This window comes from Ovis canadensis, chromosome 21 (genome assembly GCF_042477335.2).
Source record: "Ovis canadensis isolate MfBH-ARS-UI-01 breed Bighorn chromosome 21, ARS-UI_OviCan_v2, whole genome shotgun sequence".
Taxonomy (NCBI): domain Eukaryota; kingdom Metazoa; phylum Chordata; class Mammalia; order Artiodactyla; family Bovidae; genus Ovis; species Ovis canadensis.
This window is the reverse complement of record NC_091265.1, coordinates 34,764,731-34,792,326: the sequence shown is the minus strand read 5'-3', so window position 1 is coordinate 34,792,326 and position 27,596 is coordinate 34,764,731. Positions and strand designations below refer to the sequence as shown.

Here is a 27,596-nt window from a genome sequence, read left to right as displayed (position 1 = left end):
GATTTTAAAAATCTACTATTACACTGAAACCAAGAAGACACAATTTTAACTTGTTCTCCTTCAAATGTAGTTTTCCTACATCTGTGGTGCCCTCTAGAGACTTCTGTACCTATGAAAGCAATTGAATCCATGATCAAACCTCACAAAATAATTTCAGGTCTTGCTGCCTTAAATGGTTAATTTTCAAAATTCCAGCTGAGTTATTTCCAGTCCTGAAAGATGATGCTGTTAAAGTGCTACACTTAACATGCCAGCAAATTTGGAAAACACAGCAGTGGCACAGGACTGGAAAAAGTCAGTTTTCATTCCAATCTCAAAAAAGGGCAATGCAAACGAATATTCAAACTACCACTCAACTGCACTCATTTCACATGCTAGCAAGGTAAAGCTCAAAATCCTTTTAGCTAGGCTTCAACAATATGTGACCCAAGAACTTCCAGATGTACAAGCTGGATTTAGAAAAGGCAGAGGAAACAGAGATCAAATTGCCAACATCTCTTGGATCATAGAAAAAGCAAGGGAATTCCAGAAAAACATCTGCTTCATTGACTATGCTAAAGCTTTTGACTGTGTGGATCACAGCAAACTGTGGAAAATTTTTAAAGAGATGGGAATACCAGACCACCTTACCTGTTTCCTGAGAAACCTGTATGCAGGTCAAGAAGCAGCAGTTAGAACTGGACATGGAACAGACTGGTTCCAAACTGGGAAAGGAGTACGTCAACACTGTATATTGTCACCCTGTTTATTTAACTTATATGCAGAGTACATCGTGCAAAATGCCAGGCTTGATGAAGCTCAAGCTGGAGTCAAGGTTACAGGGAGAAATATCAACAACCTCAGATACGCAGATGACACAACTCTAATAGAAAAAAAATAAAACAAGACAAATTATAGAGCCTCTTGACAAGAGTGAAAGAGGAGATTGAAAAAGTAGGCTTAAAACTCAGCATTCAAAAAACTAACCTCTTGGCATCTGGTCCCATCACTTCATGTCAAATTGATGGGGTGGGGGGGGGAAGGAAATAGTGACAGACTTTATTTTCCTGGGCTCCAAAATTACTGCAGATGGTGACTGCAGCCACGAAATTAAAAGACACTTGCTCCTTGTAAGGAAAGCTATGACAAACCTATAAAAAGCAGAGGCATCACTTTGTTGACAAAGGTCCATCTAGCTAAAGCTATGGTTTTTCCAGTAGTCATATATGGATATGAGAGTTGGACCATAAAGAAGGCTGAGCACCAAGTACTGATGCTTTTCAACTGTAGTGCTGGAAAGAACTCCTGGGAGTCCTTTGAACAGCAAGATAATCAAACCAGTCAATCCTCAAGGAAATCAACCCTGAATATTCTTTGGAAGGACTGATGCTGAAGCTGAAGCTCTGATACTTTGGTCACCTGATGCAAAGAGTCAACTCATTGGAAAATACTCTGATACTGGGAAAGACTGAAGACAGAAGGAGAATTTGGCCACAGAGGATGAGATTGTCGGATGGCATAATAGGCTCAATCAAGATGAGTTTGAGCAAACTCTGGGAGATAGTAAAAGACAGGGAAGCCTGGTGTGTGGCAGTCCATGCGGTTGCAACTGAACAACAACAAAGGAAGAAATATTTCAATTTTAACCAACTCTTCCTGAGAATAAAGAGGGAATTCTCTCTAACTTGTTTTTTGAAGATAACAAAAACACTGATACTCAAACTGAACAAGACAATTACAGGAAACAAAACCTATAGTCCAATGTCTTCTATACAAAGACAAAAATAGATGTGAAAATCTGAAAAAAAAACAAAACTGTTAGCAGACCAAATGCCTCATAACAAAAATATTTAAATCAGGGTTGATTTCTTGGGATTGACTGGTTTGATCTCCGTGCTATCCAAGAGACTCCTAAGAGTCTTCTCCAACACCACAATTCAAAGGCATCAATTCTTCAGAGATCAGCCTTGTTTATGGTCCAACTCTCACATCCATATATGACTACTGGAAAAACCATAGCTTTGACTATATGGACCATGCTGTCTAGGTTTGTCACAGCTTTCCTTCCAAGGAGCTAGCTTTTTTTTTTAATATAAATTTATTTATTTTAATTGGAGGTTAATTACTTTACAATATGGTATTGGTTTTGCCATACTTCAATTTGTGGCTGCAGTTACCATCTACAGTGATTTTGGAGCCCAGGAAAATAAAATCTGCCTCTTTCCCCTGTTTCCCTATCTATTTGCCATGAAGTGATGGGACCAGAAGCCATGTTCTTCATTTTTTGAATGTTGAGTTTTAAGCCAAGTTTTTCACTCTCCTCTTTCACCTTCATCAAGAAGCTCTTTAGTTCTTCACTTTTTATCATTGAAGTGGTATCATCTGCATATCTGAGGTTGTTGATATTTCTCCCAGCAATCTTGATTTCAGCTTGATTCATCCAGCCCAGCATTTTGCATGATATACTCTGCATATAAGTTAAATAAGCAAGGTGACAATATACAGTCTTGATGTACTCCTTTCCCAATTTTGAACCAGTCTGTTGTTTCACTTCCAGTTATAACTGTTGCTTCTTGCTCTGCATTCAGGTTTCTCAGGGGGCAGATAAGGTGATCTAGTATTCCCATCTCTTCCACTTCACTGACTATGCCACAGCCTTTGACTGTGTGGATTAAAACAAACTGAGAATAATTTTAAAGAGAAAATGTTATTGAAATGCTATCACCTATGGTCAGCTAACCCACTCCATATTGTGCCCTACAGGCAGTCTCAGAGGACACTGAGAAACACATTGGTGAGGAGAGTGTCAGCATCCTTGAAAAGCACCATAGTGGCCATGCTTTATGCCTGGATAAAGGTGAGAGATGCTGACACAGAAACTGGCTTCCTGAGATCAAAGGCAATGATGAGATTCTGCTGTGGCAGAGGCCAAGTAGCAGCGCTCACTGCCAGAGGCAAGGTAAGCATGGTTTCTGGAATAGTAATCAGAATGGTTTAACCCACAGGGACCCTTTGTAGTGACAAATTGCTCATGGTATCCAAACTCCAAAACCTATGGGAATCTCAGTAACACCTATATGTTCATGCTTCAATTTCCTCTTTCCCTGCATGATCTTATTACTTCAATTTCCATTCTTTTAACTCTTAAATGTATACTTTCAATTCATACTTCCCTTTTGAGGGAAATTTTCCTCTTAAGGAAATTTAAGGGAACCACTCAAGGAGTTTGACATGTTTCTGGATTTGAGGAAATACAAGGAAAACAATGCCTGAAAAAGTATAAATACCAAGAGGCTATGCTGGAGATGTTCAAGCCCATAGCAAAACAAGACAAGGGAGGCAATGATGGAAAAGAGTTGCATGTCTTCAGATGCTGGGTCAGTAATGTCTGTCTCCTCAGAACAAAAACAGATCCATTGTACTTTCTTGTGTATTTTTAAAGGGCTCCAAACTCAGGGAGAATAAAAAGGACACCAGCAGAGAAATTTTAGAGGGTACAGGAAGACAGGCATTGAATCCACCAAGAGTTGCAGTCAAGATCTCAACAGAAGGGTCTCTGAAAACACACATGGAAAAATCCATGCGGTAAAGAGCCAAAAATTGCAATTTATTGGTCCTAATGGAACCAAACCCTCCCTGTGGGACTGTGTTCTTTACCCTATCTCTCCTTCCCCTGACCCTTACTCTGTAAGAAAGGTAAAAGGTCATGTTCTCTTCACCACTGTTGGTTTCCAGGCCTGGGTCATGTGAAATAGGGTAAAGGAAATGTCTCATAAAGTTGGAATTCATTACAATGAACTGAAATATTTAGTAATTGAAATGGAATGCCCTTGTAACTATGAAGGACTGGGAAATTAGTGGAGCTTGCTCAAGATTTTATGGGGATGGGAATAACAAACACACATAGTAAGTTTAACACAGAGTAGTGAGAAAAAATAAAGTTTGGGTTCATCATGGTCAGTAAGCCAGTTCCACCTGTTAGGAACTGAATCATTTCAGTTGAAATAGTATAAGCAGATTTCTTTTTTGCTAAGGGAGACAAAGAAAGGGAAGCTCTGTATTAAATACTTAGTGCCAAAGAGGCACATTCAGTCCTGGTCTCGGGTCTCCTATTTGAAGTTTCGGATGTCCTACCTTATGGTACCAGTGCAGGTACAGTTGCTGTTTTTCCCAACACAACAAAAATCCAAGTACCTGAAACCAAAAACAAAAAAAAAAGGAGGAGAATAATTTGAAATGAAACCACCAAGATGCTACCCAAAACAGTGTTGTCAACTCAACATTCCTTTCAGTCCAGCATTACATTCACTTCTCGCTACACCTGCCCTTTTCAGCATCAAGGGGTTGTCACACTATTCCTCTGCCTACAAAGCTCTTCTTTCCATGCCACCAACCCTTCAAATAGTGCTCCATGTGACCTCCTACTTGAAACTTTCACCAGCAACCCAGAGAGAGTTTATTATCTTCTCTGCAAATTTGTAACAATCACCACCCTGATATTCTTCCAGAGTTCCTACCAACTTCTTTTCCGTGTGATGGAGCTTATTCCTAGTATTATGCAGAACTAGTAATAAGAGTGAGGGGCCAGCTCTTTGATAGTCTCATTGAATTTCCTTAAATTTTGCCTCCTCTTCTCATCTAATCAAGTTTCTCCTATAAATGTGCCAACAGTAAAATAATAATAATACTGAAATGTTTAAAAAAAAAAAAGCGCTCTTCTTTGAGGAACCAGTGCCATTGTTACAATTGTTAACACTATTGTTAACATTGGTATTAGTCAATAAATCTTAATTAGATTTGAATCTAAGTCTACGCAATCATGAAGTCAGTGTGCAGATGGAGACTGAAAACTGGAGTCTTTAGATGCTAAGGATATTAAAGAGAGTTTGAGTGCATAAGGCACTCACCTTTTTATCAAAGCAATGTTATGGATATTATTTTATCCATATTATTTTGTATTATTTTGTACTTTACCAATGTACAATACAGGCAAGCTGGTTGGCCTATCGAATATGGTTCTTGCCTCCAGCACAAGAGGTCCTGAGTTCAGGTCCCAGACAAGACCTTGGGCTTCCCTAGCAGCTCAGACAGTAAAGAACCTGCCTGCAATGTGGGAGACCTGGGTTCAATCCCTAGATTGGGAAGAGGCCCTGGAGGAAGGCAAGGCAATACACTCCAGTATTCTTGCCTGGAGAATCCCAATGAACAGAGGTGCCTGGAGGGCTACAATCCATGGGGTTGCAAAGAGTTGGATGTGACTAAACAACTAACACTTTCACTTTTAGGCCCTATAAAATACCACTTTATTAAATATCATTATCACTCTCAGTTGAAAGAAAAGAAACTGAGAATTAGAAGAGTTATGAGACTTGGTTAAGGTTACAAATAACTGAAAGATAAAGAAATAGAAACCTAGTCTCCTCTGTTGCTGCCACTATATCCAAAAAGAGGTAGGACAGAGTAGAAGCTTGTTAAAATACATAGCTTACTAGACACCACAAGTCCATTGTAGAATATACCATATACTAAGATATCCATGCTGTGAAAATGCTGCACTCAATATGCCAGCAAATTTGGAAAACTCAGCAGTGGCCACAGGACTGGAAAAGGTCAGTTTTCGTTCCAATTCCAAAGAAAGGCAATGCCAAAGAATGCGCAAACTACCGCACAATTGCACTCATCTCACATGCTAGTACGGAGAAGGCAATGACAACCCACTCCAGTACTCTTGCCTGGAAAATCCCACGGGCAGAGGAGCCTGGTGGGCTGCAGTCCGTGGGGCCGCTAGGAGTTGGACACAACTGAGCGACGTCATTTTCACTTTTCACTTTCATGCGTTGGAGAAGGAAATGGCAACCCACTCCAGTGTTCTTGCCTGGAGAATCCCAGGGACGGGGGAGGCCTGGTGAGCTGCCACCTATGGGGTCGCACAGAGTCGGACACGACTGAAATGACTTAGCAGCAGCAGCAGCACATGCTAGTAAAGTAATGCTCAAAATTCTCCAAGCCAGGCTTCAGCAATATGTAAACCATGAACTTCCTGATGTGCAAGCTGGTTTTAGAAAAGGCACAGGAACCACAGATCAAATTGCCACCATCCGCTGGATCATGCAAAAAGCAAGAGAGTTCCAGAAAAACATCTCTTTCTGCTTTATTGACTATGCCAAAGCCTTTGACTATGTGGATCACAATAAACTGTGGAAAATTCTGAAAGAGATGGGAATACCAGACCACCTGACCTGACCTGCCTCTTGAGAAATCTGTATGCAGGTCAGGAAGCAACAGTTAGAACTGGACATGGAACAACAGACTGGTTCCAAATAGGAAAAGGAGTACATCAAGGCTGTATATTGTCCCCTGCTTATTTAACTTATATGCAGAGTACATCATGAGAAATGCTGGACTGGAAGAAACACAAGCTGGAATCAAGATTGCCGGGAGAAATATCAATAACCTCAGATATGCAGATGACACCATCCTTATGGCAGAAAGTGAAGAAGAACTAAAAAGCCTCTTGATGAAAGTAAAAGAGGAGAGTGAAAAAGTTAGCTTAAAGCTCAACATTCAGAAAACGAAGATCATGGCATCTTGTCCCATCACTCCATGGGAAATAGATGGGGAAACAGTGGAAACAGTGTCAGACTTTATTTTGGGGGGATCCAAAATCGCTGCAGATGGTGATTGCAGCCATGAAATTAAAAGACGCTTACTCCTTGGAAGGAAAGTTATGACCAACCTAGATAGCATATGGAAAGCAGAGACATTACTTTGCCGACTAAGGTCCGTCTAGTCAAGGCTATGGTTTTTCCAGTAGTCATGTATGGATGTGAAAGTTGGACTGTGAAGAAGGCTGAAAGCTGAAGAATTGATCCTTTTGAACTGTGGTGTTGGAGAAGACTCTTGAGAGTCCCTTGGACTGCAAGGAGGTCCAACCAGTCCATTCTGAAGATCAGCCCTGGGATTTCTTTGGAAGGAATGATGCTAAAGCTGAAACTCCAGTACTTTGGCCACCTCATGCGAAGAGTTGACTCATTGGAAAAGACTCTGATGCTGGGAGGGATTGGGGGCAGGAGGAGAAGGGGATGACAGAGGATGAGATGACTGGATGGTATCACTGACTCAATGGACGTGAGTCTGAATGAACTCCGGGAGTTGGTGATGGACAGGGAGGCCTGGCGTGCTGCGATTCATGGGGTCACAAAGAGTCGGACATGACTGAGCGACTGAACTGAACTGAACTGAACTGAAGATAGCCATATCCTATACCATTTTGTTTACTGTGTATGAGTGAAGTACAGTTTGGTGGACCCAAGCACATCATTCATCCACATCTTCCTCATTAAAAAGTTTCTTACTAATCTCTGTCTACATACAGTTTCCATACAATGACTTCGAGAATGATTATCTTAACTAGAAATCTGATTTATGCTAAATGTCTTGGCCTATTTTTAGGCCTTCCAAAATCTTTGAAAATCCTAACATTTTATCCATATTTCACATTATTCTTCATTATACCTTATATGTTAACAGTACTGATTCTTCTGGAGAAGGAAATGGCAACCTACTCCAGTATTCTTGCCTGGAGAATCCCTTGGACAAAGGAGCCTGGCAGGCTACAGTCCATGGGGTTACAAGAGTCAAACACAACCTAGCGACTAAACCACCACCATCACTGATTCTTCCATCTTATCAAGTCAAACTGTATGTATGTCTGTCTTCTTGACTTTGTCATGATACCCCCATGTTCTGGAACTTTTTTTCCTCCATCCTCATAAACATGTCTAAATCTAACATCCCTTCAAGATCCTCCTCCTGTGCCACCTATTCCAAGAAGCCTCACTTAATCTTCCTGGCTGGAAGTTAACGCTTCCTTCTCAGTACCCAGGTAGAACTTTATTTAGGACCCTCTAATTCCAAAGCCTTTGACTGTGTGGATCACAATAAACTGTGGAAAATTCTGAAAGAGATGGGAATACCAGACCACCTGACCTGACCTGCCTCTTGAGAAATCTGTATGCAGGTCAGGAAGCAACAGTTAGAACTGGACATGGAACAACAGACTGGCTCCAAATAGGAAAAGGAGTGCCTCAAGGCTCTATATTATCATCCTGCTTATTTAACTTATATGCAGGTACATCATGAGAAACGCTGGGCTGGAAGAAGCACAAGCTGGAATCAAGATTGCTGGGAGAAATATCAATAACCTCAGATATGCAGATGATACCACCCTTATGGCAGAAAGTGAAGAGGAACTAAAAAGCCTCTTGATGAAAGTGAAAGAGGAGAGTGAAAAAGTTGGCATAAAGCTCAACATTCAGAAAACGAAGATCATGGCATCCAGTCCCATCACTTCATGGCAGATAGATGGAGAAACAGTGGAAACAGTGTCAGACTTTATTTTTTTGGGCTCCAAAATCACTGTAGATGGTGACTGCAGCCATGAAATTATTATTTTTTTATTTTTATTTTTTTTTATTTTTTAAATTTTAAAATGTTTAATTCTTACATGCGTTCCCAAACATGACCCCCCCCCACCTCCCTCCCCACAACATCTCTCTGGGTCATCCCCATGCACCAGCCCCAAGCATGCTGCACCCTACGTCACACATAGACTGGCAATTCAATTCTTACATGATAGTATACATGTTAGAATTCCCATTCTCCCAAATCACCCCACCCTCTCCCTCTCCCTCTGAGTCCAAAAGTCCGTTATGCACATCTGTGTCTTTTTTCCTGTCTTGCATACAGGGATGTCATTCCCATCTTCCTAAATTCCATATATATGTGTTAGTATACTGTATTGGTGTTTTTCTTTCTGGCTTACTTCACTCTGTATACTTGGCTCCAGTTTCATCCATCTCATCAGAACTGATTCAAATGAATTCTTTTTAACCGCTGAGTAATACTCCATTGTGTATATGTACCACAGCTTTCTTATCCATTCATCTGCTGATGGACATCTAGGTTGTTTCCATGTCCTGGCTATTATAAACAGTGCTGCGATGAACATTGGGGTACATGTGTCTCTTTCAATTCTGGTTTCCTCGGTGTGTATGCCCAGCAGTGGGATTGCTGGGTCATAAGGTAGTTCTATTTGCAATTTTTTAAGGAATCTCCACACTGTTCTCCATAGTGGCTGTACTAGTTTGCATTCCCACCAACAGTGTAGGAGGGTTCCCTTTTCTCCACACCCTCTCCAGCATTTATTGCTTGCAGATTTTTGGATCGCAGCCATTCTGACTGGTGTGAAGTGATACCTCATTGTGGTTTTGATTTGCATTTCTCTAATAATGAGTGATGTTGAGCATCTTTTCATGTGTTTATTAGCCATCCGTATGTCTTCTTTGGAGAAATGTCTATTTAGTTCTATGGCCCATTTTTTGATTGGGTCGTTTATTTTTCTGGAATTGAGCTGCATAAGTTGCTTGTATATTTTTAAGATTAGTTGTTTGTCAGTTGCTTCATTTGCTATTATTTTCTCCCATTCAGAAGGCTGTCTTTTCACCTTGCTTATATTTTCCTTTGTTGTGCAGAAGCTTTTAATTTTAATTAGATCCCATTTGTTTATTTTTGCTTTGATTTCCAGAATTCTGGGAGGTGGATCATAGAGGATCCTGCTGTGATTTATGTCTGAGAGTGTTTTGCCTATGTTCTCCTCTAGGAGTTTTATAGTTTCTGATCTTACATTTAGATCTTTAATCCATGTTGAGTTTATTTTTGTGTGTGGTGTTAGAAAGTGATCTAGTTTCATTCTTTTACAAGTGGTTGACCAGTTTTCCCAGCACCACTTGTTAAAGAGATTGTCTTTACTCCATTGTATATTCTTGCCTCCTTTGTCAAAGATAAGGTGTCCATATGTGTGTGGATTTATCTCTGGGCTTTCTATTTTGTTCCATTGATCTATGTGTCTGTCTTTGTGCCAGTACCATACTGTCTTGATGACTGTGGCTTTGTAGTAGAGCCTGAAGTCAGGTAAGTTGATTCCTCCAGTTCCATTCTTCTTTCTCAAGATTGCTTTGGCTATTCGAGGTTTTTTGTATTTCCATACAAATCTTGAAATTATTTGTTCTAGTTCTGTGAAAAATGTGGCTGGTAGCTTGACAGGGATTGCATTGAATTTGTAATTTGCTTTGGGTAGTATACTCATTTTCACTATATTGATTCTTCCGATCCATGAACATGGTATATTTCTCCATCTATTAGTGTCCTCTTTGATTTCTTTCATCAGTGTTTTATAGTTTTCTATATATAGGTCTTTAGTTTCTTTAGGTAGATATATTCCTAAGTATTTTATTCTTTTCGTTGCAATGGTGAATGGAATTGTTTCCTTAATTTCTTTTTCTACTTTCTCATTATTCGTGTATAGGAATGCAAGGGATTTCTGTGTGTTGATTTTATATCCTGCAACTTTACTATATTCATTGATGAGCTCTAGTAATTTTCTGGTGGAGTCTTTAGGGTTTTCCATGTAGAGGATCATGTCATCTGCAAACAGTGAGAGTTTTACTTCTTCTTTTCCAATTTGGATTCCTTTTATTTCTTTTTCTGCTCTGATTGCTGTGGCCAAAACTTTCAGAACTATGTTGAATAGTAGCGGTGAAAGTGGACACCCTTGTCTTGTTCCTGACTTTAGGGGAAATGCTTTCAATTTTTCACCATTGAGGATAATGTTTGCTGTGGGTTTATCATATATAGCTTTTATTATGTTGAGGTATGTTCCTTCTATTCCTGCTTTATGGAGAGTTTTTATCATAAATGGATGTTGAATTTTGTCAAAGGCCTTCTCTGCATCTATTGAGATAATCACATGGTTTTTATTTTTCAATTTGTTAATGTGGTGAATTACATTGATTGATTTGCGGATATTGAAGAATCCTTGCATCCCTGGGATAAAGCCCACTTGGTCATGGTGTACGATCTTTTTAATGTGTTGTTGGATTCTGATTGCTAGAATTTTGTTGAGGATTTTTGCATCTATGTTCATCAGTGATATTGGCCTGTAGTTTTCTTTTTTTGTGACATCTTTGTCAGGTTTTGGTATTAGGGTGATGGTGGCCTCATAGAATGAGTTTGGAAGTTTACCTTCCTCTGCAATTTTCTGGAAGAGTTTGAGGAGGATAGGTGTTAGCTCTTCTCGAAATTTTTGGGAGAATTCAGCTGTGAAGCCGTCTGGACCTGGGCTTTTGTTTGCTGGAAGATTTCTGATTACCGTTTCAATTTCCGTGCTTGTGATGGGTCTGTTAAGATTTTCTATTTCTTCCTGGTTCAGTTTTGGAAAATTGTACTTTTCTAAGAATTTGTCCATTTCTTCCACGTTGTCCATTTTATTGGCATACAACTGCTGATAGTAGTCTCTTATGATCCTTTGTATTTCTGTGTTGTCTGTTGTGATCTCTCCATTTTCATTTCTAATTTTATTGATTTGATTTTTCCCTCTTTGCTTCTTGATGAGTCTGGCTAGTGGTTTGTCAATTTTATTTATCCTTTCAAAGAACCAGCTTTTGGCTTTGTTGATTTTTGCTATGGTCTCTTTTGTTTCTTTTGCATTTATTTCTGCCCTAATTTTTAAGATTTCTTTCCTTCTACTAACTCTGGGGTTCTCCAACTCTTCCTTTTCTAGTTGCTTTAGTTGCAGAGTTAGGTTATTTACTTGACTTTTTTCTTGTTTCTGGAGGTATGCCTGTATTGCTATGAACTTTCCTCTTAGCACTGCTTTTATAGTGTCCCACAGGTTTTTGGTTGTTGTGTTTTCATTTTCATTCGTTTCTATGCATATTTTAATTTCTTTTTTGATTTCTTCTGTGATTTGTTGGTTATTCAGAAGTATGTTGTTCAACCTCCATATGTTGGAATTTTTAATAGTTTTTCTCCTGTAATTGAGATCTAATCTTAATGCATTATGGTCAGAAAAGATGCTTGGAATGATTTCGATTTTTTTGAATTTATCAAGTTTAGATTTATGGCCCAGGATGTGATCTATCCTGGAGAAGGTTCCATGAGCACTTGGAAAAAAGGTGAAATTCATTGTTTTGGGGAGAAATGTCCTATAGATATCAATTAGGTCTAACTGATCTAATGTATCATTTAAAGTTTGCGTTTCTTTGTTAATTTTCTGTTTAGTTGATCTGTCCATAGGTGTGAGTGGGGTATTAAAGTCTCCCAGTATTATTGTGTTATTGTTGATTTCCCCTTTCATACTTGTTAGCATTTGTCTTACATATTGCGGTGCTCCTATGTTGGGTGCATATATATTTATAATTGTTATATCTTCTTCTTGGATTGATCCTTTGATCATTATGTAGTGGCCTTCTTTGTCTCTTTTCACAGCCTTTGTTTTAAAGTCTATTTTATTGGATATGAGTATTGCCACTCCTGCTTTCTTTTGGTCTCTATTTGCATGGTATATCTTTTTCCAGCCCTTCACTTTCAGTCTGTATGTGTCCCTTGTTTTGAGGTGGGTCTCTTGTGCAGCATATAGAGGGGTCTTGTTTTTGTATCCATTCGGCCACTCTTTGCCTTTTGGTCGGGGCGTTCAACCCATTTACGTTTAAGGTAATTATTGATAAGTATGATCCCGTTACCATTTACTTTATTGTTTTGGGTTCGGGTTTATACACCCTTTTCGTGTTTCCTGTCTAGAGAATATCCTTTAGAATTTGTTGGAGAGCTGGTTTGGTGGTGCTGAATTCTCTCAGCTTTTGCTTGTCTGTAAAGCTTTTGATTTCTCCTTCGTATTTGAATGAGATCCTTGCTGGGTACAGTAATCAGGGCTGTAGGTTATTGTCTTTCATCACTTTAAGTATGTCTTGCCATTCCCTCCTGGCCTGAAGAGTTTCTATTGAAAGATCAGCTGTTATCCTTATGGGAATCCCCTTGTGTGTTATTTGTTGTTTTTCCCTTGTGCAGCCATGAAATTAAAAGACACTTACTCCTTGGAAGGAAGGTTATGACCAACCTAGATAGCATATTGAAAAGCTAGATACTACTTTGCCAACAAAGTTCCATCTAATCAAGGCTATGGTTTTTCCAGTGGTCATGTATGGATCTGAGTGTTGGACTGTGAAGAAAGCTGAGCACCGAAGAATTGGTGCTTTTGAACTGTGGTGTTGGAGAAGACTCTTGAGAGTCCCTTGGACTGCAAGGAGATCCAACCAGCGCATCCTAAAGGAGATCAGTCCTGGGTATTCATTGGAAGGACTGATGCTGAAGCTCAAACTCCAGTACTTTGGCCACCTCATGAGAAGAGTTGACTCATTGGAAAAGACCCTAATGCTGAGAGGGATTGGAGGCAGGAGGCAAAGGGGACGACAGAGAATGAGATGGCTGGATGACATCACTGACTCGATGGGCATGAGTTTGAGTGAACTCCGGGAGTTGGTGACGGACAGGGAGGCCTGGCATGTTGTGATTTACGGGCTTGCAATGAGTCGGACACAACTGAGTGACTGAACTGAACTGAAGTGAATGACAATTATAATGCTCTTTGTTCCTTACTTTTGTCTATGGTCTAGTTCCCTATTAGATTCTACACTCATTTTATTAAGGACAACTGTAACTTTATTTTTCATACTTACCTCTGAAGTGCCCTGTATGAAAACAGAAATCAAATGCTTTTGATCTCTGTAACCTAAGTACTTATCACTCATATAATATATTTTGCTGAAAGAAAAATTAATCCAAATGTAAACTCTTGTGGGAGTTGTGTTCTTTAGTATCAGAGAGGAAATCTGTGGAGACAAGAAATTATGAAACCAGAGAAAGATATACATGTCCTATGTGTAAGTGGGCACAGAAAAATGCTAGTTACCTAAAAGTCTCCCATAAGCTTTCCAGTTCTGAAGACTCCTCTGCTGCCTGGCCTACGTTTCTCACACTACATGACACTACTCTGTTTGGTGTGAATTTTCCACACTACAAAACACTACTATGTCAGGAAACAGGCAGGGTCTCTATTACCTAAATACATTTGCTAAAATGTAATTTGCACCTGGATTAGGGGATTAGCATTTGCAGAGCAAAACAGGTTTAACTCACTAGATAATTTGTAAGATCCAGAAAGACTGATCCCCAAGAGATGGGCTATGAAATGAGCAGTTCAATGAATAAGTGTATTGCCATGCGAAGATGCAGGTATCTAAAATGACAACACTAAATGAATCAGAAAATAAGCCATGAAACACAGAAAGAAAAAAAGGATGTTCTGCCACCCTTTCAAAGGATCAAAGTGAAAAGACACACCATCTAACAGCATGAGCCTTTTTACCCCTCTATCCCTCCTGCCTAATATTTAAGTGGCTGATGAAGACCCAGACTCTGTGAAGAGTGATCTGAGGGCTCCCAGCACCAATTGGGAACCATATGACAGACAGAGCACCTCATGAGACTACTCAGGAAGGGAGTGGGAGAAATGGGAAACATTACTCACCAGTAGGAGTGTTGTGTAGGCAGCCAGGATCCCAAGGAAACTCAGCAAGACAATGGACCAAAAGAACCAGACTCCTGTACCTAGGAAAACAACCCTGCAAAAATGTGTTTCAATTTCTAAAATAAAGAAGTTAGTAGTATCTCTGTCAAGGATAGGGGATATGACTGGACTAGATGAGGCATAAGAAAACAGGGGAATAAGAAGAGGAGCAATTTGGGAACAGTTACCCTTTACAGGTATTTAGTTGAGAAGTTTTAATTTTGCTCTACAATCAGGTACATTAATAGGATTCTGTACAACTGGTATGCTTTTTAAAGTTATTTAGAATAAAGACTCAAAAACTATACACTCTTTAAAAAAACAATAAAATACAGGAATTATGGAATATCAAAAGAGAAAAAGTCATCCATAAGTTCACTGCCTTCATATAGCTAATACATGCCTATTTGGCAGATTCCTTGTCCTTATAAATATGTTCTCTTACACAATAGCAAGCCACTATATTAACATATATATCTTGTGTAAGAGATTTGTAGTCCTCCTTGTTACTAAAGTAGGTTATAACTTAAAACTGCTAACAAACTGATTTAAGTTAAACAATGTTACAATTACTCTAAATACTATATGTCATAGAATTTAGACTCTTCATTTCAAGATAACAGAAATTATTTCCTCTCCTTATGAGACCTAGAGAAATTATGTTTTAATAATATAAAATACAGATTATTGAACATATTACCACATTAAATATAAGAAAAAATTCTCTTAGGTCAGGGGTGAGAAGACATGCCAAAAGAAAAAGTTAGACAAGCAGTCAACCTAGCAAGGCTAAACCCAGATCAAGACACTGAGAAGAGTATCCTGTAAAACATGATCTCACAGCCAGGAATCAGAAAATGTGTAAGTGATGTTAACAAATTAACCTAATAATGCCAACTAATACAATAACTTGCACAAAAATATAAGATAACAATCAGAAAAGAACAATAAAAAATATATTCAAGATCTTCAGAGAGATAAAGGACTCATATCCATATGCAAGCAGAGTAATGATCAAAAAATGAAATGCAGGGGATAAGAACATATAGGATAGACATAAAGCAGTCTAAAGACAGCCAAAGAATTAGCTACATGACTTTTATAGCAGCAATATTGACTTTATATTCCAAATGAGAAAGAAAAGTTTGGTTTTGCCTTCAATGGTACCTCTCTCTTTTCTAATAATTTCTCTAGCCACATTATTTTCTGCCCTCATCAACATAATGGCCTTCTTATCTATTTTCAGTTCAGTTTAGTTCAGTCACTCAGTCGTGTCCAACTCTTTGCAACCCCATGAATCGCAGCACGCCAGGCCTCCCTGTTCATCACCATCGCCTGGAGTTCACTCAGACTCATATCCATCGAGTCCGTGATGCCATCCAGCCATCTCATCCTCGGTTGTCCCCTTCTCCTCCTGCCCCCAATCCCTCCCAGCATCAGAGTGTTTTCCAATGAGTCAACTCTCCACATCAGGTGGCCAAAGTACTGGAGTTTCAGCTTTAGCATCATTCCTTCCAAAGAAATCCCAGGGCTGATCTCCTTCAGAATGCACTGGTTGGATCTCCTTGCAGTCCAAGGGACTCTCAAGAGTCTTCTCCAACACCACAGTTCAAAAGCATCAATTCTTCGGCACTCAGCCTTCTTCATAGTCCAACTCTCACATCCATACATGACCACAGGAAAAACCATAGCCTTGACTAGACGGACCTTAGTCAGCAAAGTAATGTCTCTGCTTTTGAATATGCTGTCTAGGTTGGTCATAACTTTCCTTCCAAGGAGTAAGCGTCTTTTAATTTCATGGCTGCAATCACCATCTACAGTGATTTTGGAGCCCCCCAAAATAAAGTCTGACACTGTTTCCACTAAATATTTAATATTAGGTCATTTCCAAATTCTCACACCAAACAGGTGAAGGTCCCATCTACCTGCTGGGTACTGCTGGCAAAGGAAAAATTGTGGGAGAGCTGCAATGTGGGAGACTTGGGTTCGATCCCTGGGTTGAGAAGATCCCCTGGGGGAGGGCATGGCAACCCACTCCAATATTCTTGCCTGGAGGATCCCATGGACAGAGGGAGCCTGGTGGGCTAGAGTTCATAGGGTTACAAAGAGTTGGACTGAGTGACAAAGCACAGAGACCTATTAAAAAGAGAACCAATTAAGAATTCTACAAAGGAAAATACAGCAACAAAAATTAAGAATGCAGTGGACAAATTTAATAGCAGGCAAAACACAGCCAAAATAATTAGTTTAGCAAAAAACCAAGTCAGGAGACAAATATCAAGAAGGAAACAGAGACACAAAAAAACATGAAAAGTACAGAAGAAAGAATATGACACTTATGGGAGGAAGAGAAAATGCCTAACACACATGAAACTAAAGTTTCAAAAGGAGAGGCAGTAGAAAATGGGATGAAGGCTTTGCTGGTGGCTCAGTGGTAAAGATCCACCTGTCAATGCAGAAGACACGGGTTCAACCCTTTATCCGGGAAGATCCCACAGGCTATGGGGCAGCTAAGCCCGTGAGCCACAATACTGAGCCCACATGCTGCAACTACTAAAGCCTACACATCCTAGAGTCTATGTTCCACAGTAAGAGAAGCCACCACAATGAGAAGTCCGTGCACTGAAACTAAAGAGTAGCCCCTGCTCATCACAACTAGAAAAAAGCCCACATGCATCAACAAAGACTCAATGAAGCCAAAAATAAATAAGCAGATACTTTAAAACTAGTTTAAAAAGAAAAATGAAAGATGAAGCCTAAGAATTTTCAAAATGATTAAAAATATTGGCTTGGTCTGGGATGATTCAGAGAAGTATTCATTGTTGGGATTAGACCGTATGCTATTACAGAAAATGCTAGAGAAGGTTGTTACATCTGTTCTGACAATTGATCACTGGATGATGTTTATGCCTCTAATTTAAGTACTAGCACGCTAGTAAAGTAATGCTCAAAATTCTCCAAGCCAGGCTTCAGCAATACATGAACCGTGAACTTCCTGATGTTCAAGCTGGTTTTAGAAAAGGCACAGGAACCACAGATCAAATTGCCACCATCCGCTGGATCATGCAAAAAGCAAGAGAGTTCCAGAAAAACATCTCTTTCTGCTTTATTGACTATGCCAAAGCCTTTGACTGTGTGGATCACAATAAACTGTGGAAAATTCTGAAAGAGATGGGAATACCAGACCACCTGACCTGCCTCTTGAGAAATCTGTATGCAGGCCAGGAAGCAACAGTTCGAACTGGACATTTAACAACAGACTGGTTCCAAATAGGAAAAGGAGTACATCAAGGCTGTATATTGTCATCCTGCTTATTTAACTTATATGCAGAGTACATTATGAGAAATGCTGGGCTGGAAGAAACACAAGCTGGAATCAAGATTGCCGGGAGAAATATCAATAACCTCAGATATGCAGAAGACACCACCCTTATGGCAGAAAGTGAAGAGGAACTAAAAAGCCTCTTGATGAAAGTGTAAGAGGAGAGTGAAAAAGTTGGCCTAAAGCTCAACATTCAGAAAATGAAGATCATGGCATCCGGTCCCATCACTCCATGGGAAATAGATGGGGAAACAGTGGAAACAGTGTCAGACTTTATTTTGGGGGGCTCCAAAATCACTGCAGATGGTGACTGCAGCCATGAAATTAAAAGACACTTACTCCTCGGAAGGAAAGTTATGACCAACCTAGATAGCATATTCAAAAGCAGAGACATTACTTTGCTGACTAAGTTCCTTCTAGTCAAAGCTATGGTTTTTCCAGTAGTCACATATGGATGTGAGAGTTGGACTGTGAAGAAGGCTGAGTGCCGAAGAATTGATGCTTTTGAACTATGGTGTTGGAGATGACTCTTGAGAGTCCCTTGGACTGCAAGGAGATCCAACCAGTGCATTCTGAAGGAGATCAGCCCTGGGATTTCTTTGGAGGTAATGATGCTAAAGCTGAAACTCCAGTACTGTGGCCACCTCATGTGAAGAGTTGACTCATTGGAAAAGACTTTGATGCTGGGAGGGATTGAGGGCAGGTGGAGAAGGGGATGACAGAGGATGAGATGGCTGGATGGCATCACTGACTCGATGGACGTGAGTCTGAGTGAACTCTGGGAGTTGGTGATAGACAGGGAGGCCTGGCATGCTGCGATTCACGGGGTAAGAGTCAGACATGATTGAGCGACTGAACTGATATACGATTAACTACTAGTCACACATCTTATTTTCAATGACAGAGAAATGGGTAAAGCAAAAATTCATATATATATATATATATTTCCTTACATATCATATATATTATAAACATATATTTTATTCATATATATATCATTTAAATACATATATATGTGTGTATATACACACACATATATATGTATGTTGTTGTTCAGTCTTTAAGTCAAATCCAATTCTTGTGACCCCACGGACTGCAACATGCCAGGCCTCTCTATCCTTCACTATCCTCTGGAGTTTGCCCAGGTTCATGTCCATTGAGTTGGTGATGCCATCCAACCATCTCATCCTCTTGTCACCCTCTTCTTCTGCCTTCAATCTTTCCCTGCATCAGGGTCTGAGAAATATATATCTTTGTCCTCTGGTGTCACTAGTGATGATGTTATGTTAGACTATAAGAGGAACATTTTCAATTAAGGTTACTATTCAGCTGCCTTTAAAGTAGGAAGATTATTCTGGATTATCAGATTGAATCCAGTGTAGTCACATGAGCTCTTAAAATAAGTAAAGAAGGCAGAAAAGGAACTCAGAGACATGAGAAATGAGAAATCAGAGAAATTTGAAGCATGAGAAGGAGTTGAAACACCACTGTTAGATTTGAAGATAGAGAAGGTCACAAGCTAGAAGCTGGGAACAACTCCCATCTGACAATCACTAATGAATGAACACTTCATTTCAGCAACCAGAAGAAACTGGATTCTGCCAACAACTTAAATAAACCTGGAAGTGAGTCTCACTCAGAGCCTCAGTTAAAAGCACAGGCCAGCGAAGCACCTTGAGTATCCAGGTCATACCTCACTTCTGACCAACAAAACTGTGAGATAAGAAATGGTATTCTTTGGTGTCACTCAATTTGTGGTAATTTGCCATGGCAGCCATGGAACTGCCTATGAAACCTACTGTGGCTTTAGGATCAGGGGGAGCTTCTCTTATATTTACATCTCCTATTTGATGATGGAGTATTGATGTGGGGATTATGAATGATTTTGAGTATGTTTATTGGAGTATGCATTCCAGAACTAGAGAAATAACCACAGGGTGGTCTAGGGACCCACTATGCCCAATGAAGATATGAGTCTGAACCAGAATTTTATTGACTACCTAATACTCAAAAGTTCCTACTCTTACTAAGGAATCATAGCAGCATTTTACATCTCCAGTTTTACATTTCAGAAAGTTCACAGTCAGTGTCCAGGAATCCCATAAAAGTATTTCTTCTTTCCCAATGACAAAAAATCTGGTAAATTATTAAAAGTTCTTGTAGGAGAAAACTAGGAGTAAGATTGGTAGCATACTTTCATCTTTTGTCATGCCTTTGCTCCATTCAAGGGCCAATTTACTTGGTAAATAAGTGAAATAAAGAACGGGAAATCAATGACAGAATCAACAAAACTAAAATTTAGTTCTTCAAAAAGATAAGCAAAATGACAAACCTTTAACAAGACTAACCAAAAGAAATGCCCAAAACAACAACAGCAACAAAACAGCCCTAATCAGACCCAAGAATCAAGATTGCTGGGAAAAATATCAACAACCTCAGATATGCAGATGACACCACTTTAATGGCAAAACGTGAAGAGGAACTAAAGAGTCTCTTGATGAGGGCAAAAGAGGAAAGTGAAAAAGCTGGCTTAAAACTCAACGTTCAAAAAATGAAGATCATGGCATCTGGTCTTATCACTTCTTGGCAAATAGATGGGAAAAATGTGGAAATTAGTGTCAGATTTCATTTTCTTGGGTTCCAAAATCAATGCGGATGGTGACTGCAGCCATGAAATTAAAAGATGCTAGCTTCTTGGAAGAATTACATGACAGTATATTAAAAAGAAAAGACATCACTTCACTGACAAAGGTCCATATAGTCAAAGTTAGGGGTTTACCAGTAGTCATGTATGGATATGAGAGTTGGACAATAAAGAAGGCTGAGCACCGAAGAATCGATGCTTTTGAACTGTGGTATTGGAGAAGAATCTTGAGAGTCCCCTGGAAAACAAGGAGTTCAAACCAGATATCCTAAAGGAAATCAACCCTGAATATTCATTGGAAGGATTTATGTTGAAGCTCCAATACTTTGGCGACCTGATGCGAAGAGCCAACTCATTGGAAAAGACTCTGATGCTGGGAAAGGTTGAGGGTAGGAGGAGAATTGGGTGACAGGGGATGAGATGGTTGGATGGTATCACTGACTCAGTGGACATGAGTTTGAGCAAATTCTGAGATATAGTGAAGGACAGGGAATCCAGGCATGCTGCAGTCCACGGGGTCACAAAGAATCAGACATGACTTAGCAACTGAACAAAAACAATAAATTACATTTTTAAAAAGCCTCATACTTAAACAGACCCATTTCTCCATCAAACACTAAATAATGGGTAAGATACATAACAATCAAGGCTAGAGAAGCTGGAAGAACTGAGAGTTGTCTTGGAGTTTGGCCGGAAGGGTGCTCAGATCACACATCACACCTGTCTTTAGAGTTTCAGGAAGCCCCGTAAGGACAGAGAAAGAGTAAGAGGCTGGAGGTGAGACAGATATCAGGGTTCATGCACAGAGATCATGAAGACCAACTAGTGTAGGCATCAGTAACCCAGATCAAGAAGTTGAGGAAAAAGGTATCAGGGAGTCATCTGAATAAAAGGACTGGGGGCACTGGAAGCACAGAAAAAGCTTCCCCCTGAGCCAGATTTGGTCTAAGAGTGACGGTGAGCACAGGTGGAAGGGAAGTATAGTAGCTGAGGGTGCTGAGCATGCTTACGCTTCCCCAGAGTCAGGCCTCCCATACACCAGATGCAGAAAATCCAACTTTGTCCACCCTCCCTCTTATGTAACCAGATCTTTTCAGGCTGAAGTAAGATCCATGTGGTAATTATACCAAAGAGCCCTTACACAAATGAAAATACAAAAAGTAAAACTCACCAGTCAAAGCCATTGAATTCATTTGAAGTTTCTATCCATGTGAAAAATAAAAGCACAGACAAGCAAAATGACATAATCAGCCATGGGTAAAATAATCGCTCTCTCTGGGAAGAGACAGAAGGAAATCTCATTTAACTCCATTTATTTATGGTACTTCCGCAACATTTGTTTATACTCCTCAGAGGCCTCAATAGTTACAATGTAGCATTACCCTCCCCTGACTGGAGAGACCACTGTATTCTTTTAACCCTATGGAATTTTACAAAACTTTATTTATAACATTATCCTGAACTAGAGTTGGTTGCATATGTTTATATCTGATGTCACAGTTTCTTCTTTGAGGAAAAGGAACTTTGGCTACACTTCTATGTATTGCCAATCACGGACTCTCAACAATCATCTGTTGAATTCATCTACCTCTCCATGTAACAAATGTATGTTCATTCACTGAGTAATTCATTCATTCATTATTCATCAGTTCACTAAAGAATAGTCACTTATCTATCCACATTTTGGGGAGAAGAGCACTAGATTAGGGAATAAATCTTTTTTTTTTCCCCAGTAGCTATAATGCTAGGGACTTCACAAATTACTTACATTTATTTTAATTCTCATATACGAGTTATATGAGTTAGGTATTGTTAATCTCATTTTGTAGAATAAAGAGTTAAAACTCAGAGAGTTTAGGTTAAATGACTCAAGGTCACACAACCAAGCAGGGAAACAGCCTGGATCTGTCAGCTCAAAACCAATATGGAAATGATCTTTCTGCAAATGTGTACACACTGAACCTTGAAGACAACCCCTGCACTGAAAATTGTATCACAAACTAGAACAATACACTGTCAAACTCGTCCCAGGACAATGACTGTATCACAAGAATGAGAAATTTTGCCTTGTTGGGACACTGCATCCAAACTATTAAAAATGTATAGAATAATCCCCACCCTGTACAAATTATACAGTTATTGTGAGCACTAAGAATAAGGAAACAAAATGGAAAACAGAGTTCTTCAAAATGGTGAGATATTGTAGGTAACAAGGCACTAAACCACCACTTCTGGAGTAGGAATATGAAGAGAACAGGTTTTGACTCGGATTATACTCACCCTCTACACAAATCATGTGTGGATTTTTAAAAATGTGTATCACACAGTCACTCCCCTGCTTACAACCCTCCCAGAAAAGCCTGCTGTACAAGAATATCATCCCGACTGCCTGCCATGGCCCAGAGGTCTTACATGATCAAGTCTTGCCCATCCCTGACCTCATCCCATTCTACATACTAACTCCATTATTGAACTCCAGACATACTGGTCTTCTTTATGTTTCTAGAACATAATCAGATCTGTTCCTTTGTTGTTCAGTTGCTCAGTCATGTCCTACTTTGTGACTTCTTGGACTGCAGTACACCAGGCTTCCCTGTCCTTCACTACACCAGGCTTCCCTGAGCTTCACTATCTCCTGGAGTTTGTGCAAACTCAGGTCCATCAAGTTGATGATACCATCCAACCATCTCATCCTTTGTTGTTCCCTCTCCTCCTGCCCTCAATCTTTCCCTCCACCAGGGTCTTTTGCATTGACTTGGGTCTTTGCATCAGGTGACCAAGTATTGGAGCATCAGCATAAGTCCTTCTAATGAATATTCAGGGTTGATTTCCTTTAGGATTGACTGGTTTGATTTCCCTGCTGTCCAAGGGACTCTCAAGAGTCTTCTCCAGTACCACAGATCAAAAGTATCAATTCTTTGGCGCCCAACCATCTTTATGGTCCAATTCTCACATCCATACATGACTACTGGAAAAACAGTTTTGACTATACAGACCTTTGTTGGCAAAGAGATGTCTCCACTTTTTTAATACACTGTGTAGGTTTGTAATAGCTTTTTTTCCAAGGAGCAGGTGCCTTTTAATTTCAAGGTTGCTGTCACTGTCTGCAGTAATTTTGGAGCCCAAGAAAATAAAATCCATTACTGTTTCCATTTTTCCCCCATCTATTTGTCATGAAGTGATAGGACAACATGCCATAATCTTTATTTTCTGAATGTTGAATTTTAAGCCAGCTTTTTCACTCTCCTCTTTCACCTTCATCAGGAGGCTCTTTAATTCCTAAGAGTTTTGCACTTCCTGGTTCCCCTGACTGGAATACTTCTGCCCCCACGTGTATACAAGGCTGATTTGATTTTTACATTTAAGAGATTGTTCACATGACATTGCTTCCAAGCAGTTTTCTCTAACCATGCTCCCATTTTCCTATGTATTATCTTCAAAGCTCTTATCACTATATGAAACCATCTTTCTTCATTACTGTTTATTACCTAACTCATTCCACTACGATACAAGCCACAGGAAGGCCAGAAGCCTTAGTTGTCTTACTCACTGTGGAGCACATTCAATGAACTTGTTCTTGTTGCATAAACAGATTTCCTTATTTTGATTCTCACTGTTGCCACACTTGCTCAAAAATGTTCAAAGGCTCCCCACTGTTTACAGAACAAAGTTCAAACATTTTAACTTGACATAAAGATGCCTCAAAATTTTATTAAAACATTCCTTTCTGACCTGCTCACTTACCACTTATCACCTTATCTGGAGAAATATCAATAACCTCAGATATGCAGATGACACCACCCTTATGGCAGAAAGTGAAGAGGAGCTAAAAAGCCTCTTGATGAAAGTAAAAGAGGAGAGTGAAAAAGTTGGCTTAAAGCTCAACATTCAGAAAATGAAGATCATGGCATCTGGTCCCATCATTCCATGGGAAAAAGATGGAGAAACAGTGGAGACAGTGTCAGACTTTATTTTGGGGGGCTCCAAAATCACTGCAGATGGTGACTGCAGCCATGAAATTAAAAGATACTTACTCCTTGGAAGAAAATTTATGACCAACCTAGATAGTATATTCAAAAGCAGAGACATTACTTTGCCGACTAAGATCTGTCTAGTCAAGGCTATGGTTTTTCCAGTAGTCATGTATGGATGTGAGAGTTAGACTGTGAAGAAGGCTGAGCGCTGAACAATTGATGCTTTTGAACTGTGGTGTTGGAGAAGACTCTTGAGAGTCCCTTGGACTGCAAGGAGATCCAGCCAGTCCATTCTGAAGGAGATCAGCCCTGGGATTTCTTTGGAAGGAATTATGCTAAAGCTGAAACTCCAGTACTTTGGCCACCTCATGCGAAGAGTTGACTCATTGGAAAAGACTCTGATGCTGGGAGGGATTGGGGGCAGGAGAAGAAGGGGACGACCAAGGATGAGATGACTGGATGGCATCACTGACTCGATGGATGCGAGTCTGAGTGAACTCTGGGAGTTGGTGATGGACAGGGAGGCCTGGCGTGCTGCGATTCATGGGGTCGCAAAGAGTCAGACATGACTGAGCGGCTGAACTGAACTGCTCATAAATTCAATACCGGAAATTCATGTTTCCCTAAACACCACTATATTTCTCTATCTCTGGACTTCTGACCACCTGAATTCCTCCACCCAGAATCCCCTACACCATCATTCCTATAAGTGGAAGATGACTTCACAAGTCAGTGACTCTATGAACAGCAAAATGATAGCTAACATTTATTGAGTGCTAATTGTATGCTGAGCCCAGTTTTAAGTTTCCACATAATGCTTCTCTCCTCACAACAAACCCAATTGGTGGTTACTGTTGCTACCATCTCTATTATTCAAGTGAGGAACCAATCCCTGGAATGTTGGGTAACTGGCCCAAGGTCCCATTGTTGTTAAGCTCTAGTTTGGAGATAGTCGGTGATGAAGCCATAAATTTAATCCAGGCAGTCTTTCCCTATAACACAAGGAATTTGCTCTTTTGCTATATGCTAGACTCCTTCTCCTGAGCAGAAATAGGGCTTTGAGAATTATCCAAGGACTTTGAGAATTATGTAGTTTAATTCCCTATCTGTAGAAGGGCTCAGAGATAGCACAGAACCAGTTCAAGGGCAGAGATGGAACAAGGACTAAAACATTGTCTCAGGTGCTGGTTCAGGGATTTTTTCCATTATACCACACTGCCTCTTCCAATGGCATCTTTCCCAGGAAGCCTCCCTTCTTTCACTCTATGTCCTTCTGTATAGCTCTCTTATGACTTAGTACATCATCCTTAAGTAATAAATATCTGTTCAATCAATTTGTTCTTCTCCACTTTTGTCATTATGATGCTAATCCAGGACACCATCAGCTTTACCTTGAATATTGCTGTTGCTTTCTACTTGAAGGCAAAGACATCTCCCTGCATTACTCTTGTACCTTTTGTTGCATCTTCCATATGAAAGCATTCCAAAACACAGCGTGGGCAATATTAGAAGCTTAAAATCTTTAGGGATTCTTTTTTACCCCGATCTTAATTTAGGGACTATTTCCTACATGGCAGACGTCAAATTCTTAAAACCACACAACATCTGTCCATTCTCTCTCTACATTCACTTCCCATCACTTCTACATTCATATCCTCCACTCCACCTAAAATATACTAAGCCCTTTGACTCCTCCAATATCATTTCTTCTGCCATTCTCCATTCTTTCCCTATCTAATTCTGATCACTTTCTAAATAAATTTATTTTTGATCCATTAAACATGATGCATGACTGTGTTTGTAGACATACACACACAGAGACATGCACACTATATAGCACTTCTCTCAAGGAGAGAATACACACTTTCCCATATCTAAGAAAGTGTGGTCCATCTCCCTCCCGACTCATATACCAAAGAGCAGCAGCAGAGTGGACGTCTAGCTTTTTTCTTCTGTTGGGCTTGCCATTCGCAACTGTAGCAGCCATTAAGGAAAGTCATATAGCATTCATAGTTGAAGTAGTATTTAATCCAAGAATTAAAGTTTTTCCATCTTCCTGTCTCTTCATTTCCAGTCTCAGTCCTGTTAACATCATCCATGGTTCACCCTTTTGCTGAAATGGTAAATAAAATAGTCAGAATCCAGTAGCTTCTTCATGTTTCCTACCTCCACTGTTCTACAGAAAATTCCATCAATAATGGACAGATCTTTCAAAAGATCATAATCTAGGAAGATGAACTGGAGTTGATGTAGAAGAGCAGAGCTTCATCCTATCTTTCCTACTAACTAGTTGAGTGTTTACTGCAGATACTGCACCATTCAAAGTTTAGCTTTTTCACTGTTATAATGGTACCATGTTCTCTACCCTAGCTAACTAATAGTGCTGAAAAAGTTCAAACTAGATAATATATATGACTGTGTTATTAAGACAGTAGTATGCTCTTGAAAGTACATTAAGGCTGCATATTTCACCCTGTTTATTTAGTTTAGGTGCAGAGTACATCATGAGAAATGCCAGGCTGGACGAAATACAATCTGGAATCAAGATTGCCAGAAGAAATATCAACAACCTCAGATATGCAGATGATACCATTCTAATGGCAGAAAGTTAAGAGGAATTAAAGAGCCTCTAAATGAGGGTGAAAGAGGAGAGTGAAAACGCTGGCTTAAAACTCAACAGTCAGAAAACTAAAATCATGGCACCTAGTCCCATCACTTCATGGCAAACAGAAGGGTGAAAAGTGGAAATGGTGACAGATTTTATTTTCTTGGGCTCCAAAATCACCGTGGACAATGACTGCAGCCATGAAATTAACACACTTCCACCTTGGAAAGAAAGCTATGACCAACCTAGACAGTCTATTAAAAAGCAGAGACATCACTTTGCTGACAAAGGTCCATATAGTCAACGCTATGGTTTTTCCAGTAGTCATGTACAGATGACTTTATGATAGCTGGATCATAAAGAAGGCTGAGCAAGGAAGAATTGATGCTTTCAAACTGTGGTGCTGGAGAGGACTCTTGAGAGTCCCTTGACTGAAAGGAGATCAAACCAGCCAATCCTAAACTATTCACTGGAAGGACTGATCCTGAAGCTGGAGCTCCAATACTTTGGCCACCTGATGCGAAAAGCCGAGTTATTTGAATAGACCCTGATGTTGGGAAAGATGGAGGGCAGGAGGAGAACTGGGCAACAGAGGACAAGATGGTTGG

General features: G+C 39.8%; 1 protein-coding gene across 1 annotated transcript in view; it reads right to left on the bottom strand.

The window, feature by feature from the left end:
- LOC138426403 (glycerophosphodiester phosphodiesterase domain-containing protein 4-like) overlaps positions 1–27,596 on the bottom strand; it is a 133,770-nt gene that overhangs the window by 91,953 nt on the left and 14,221 nt on the right. Inside the window, exons 2-5 of the mRNA XM_069564915.1 lie at positions 26,297–26,496; positions 21,581–21,684; positions 14,405–14,498; positions 4,114–4,173 (exon numbers count right to left, since the gene is read on the bottom strand). Coding sequence (XP_069421016.1) covers positions 4,114–4,173; positions 14,405–14,498; positions 21,581–21,684; positions 26,297–26,482 — 444 coding nt within the window. The 5' untranslated portion in view covers positions 26,483–26,496. The remainder of the gene's footprint in view (positions 1–4,113; positions 4,174–14,404; positions 14,499–21,580; positions 21,685–26,296; positions 26,497–27,596) is intronic.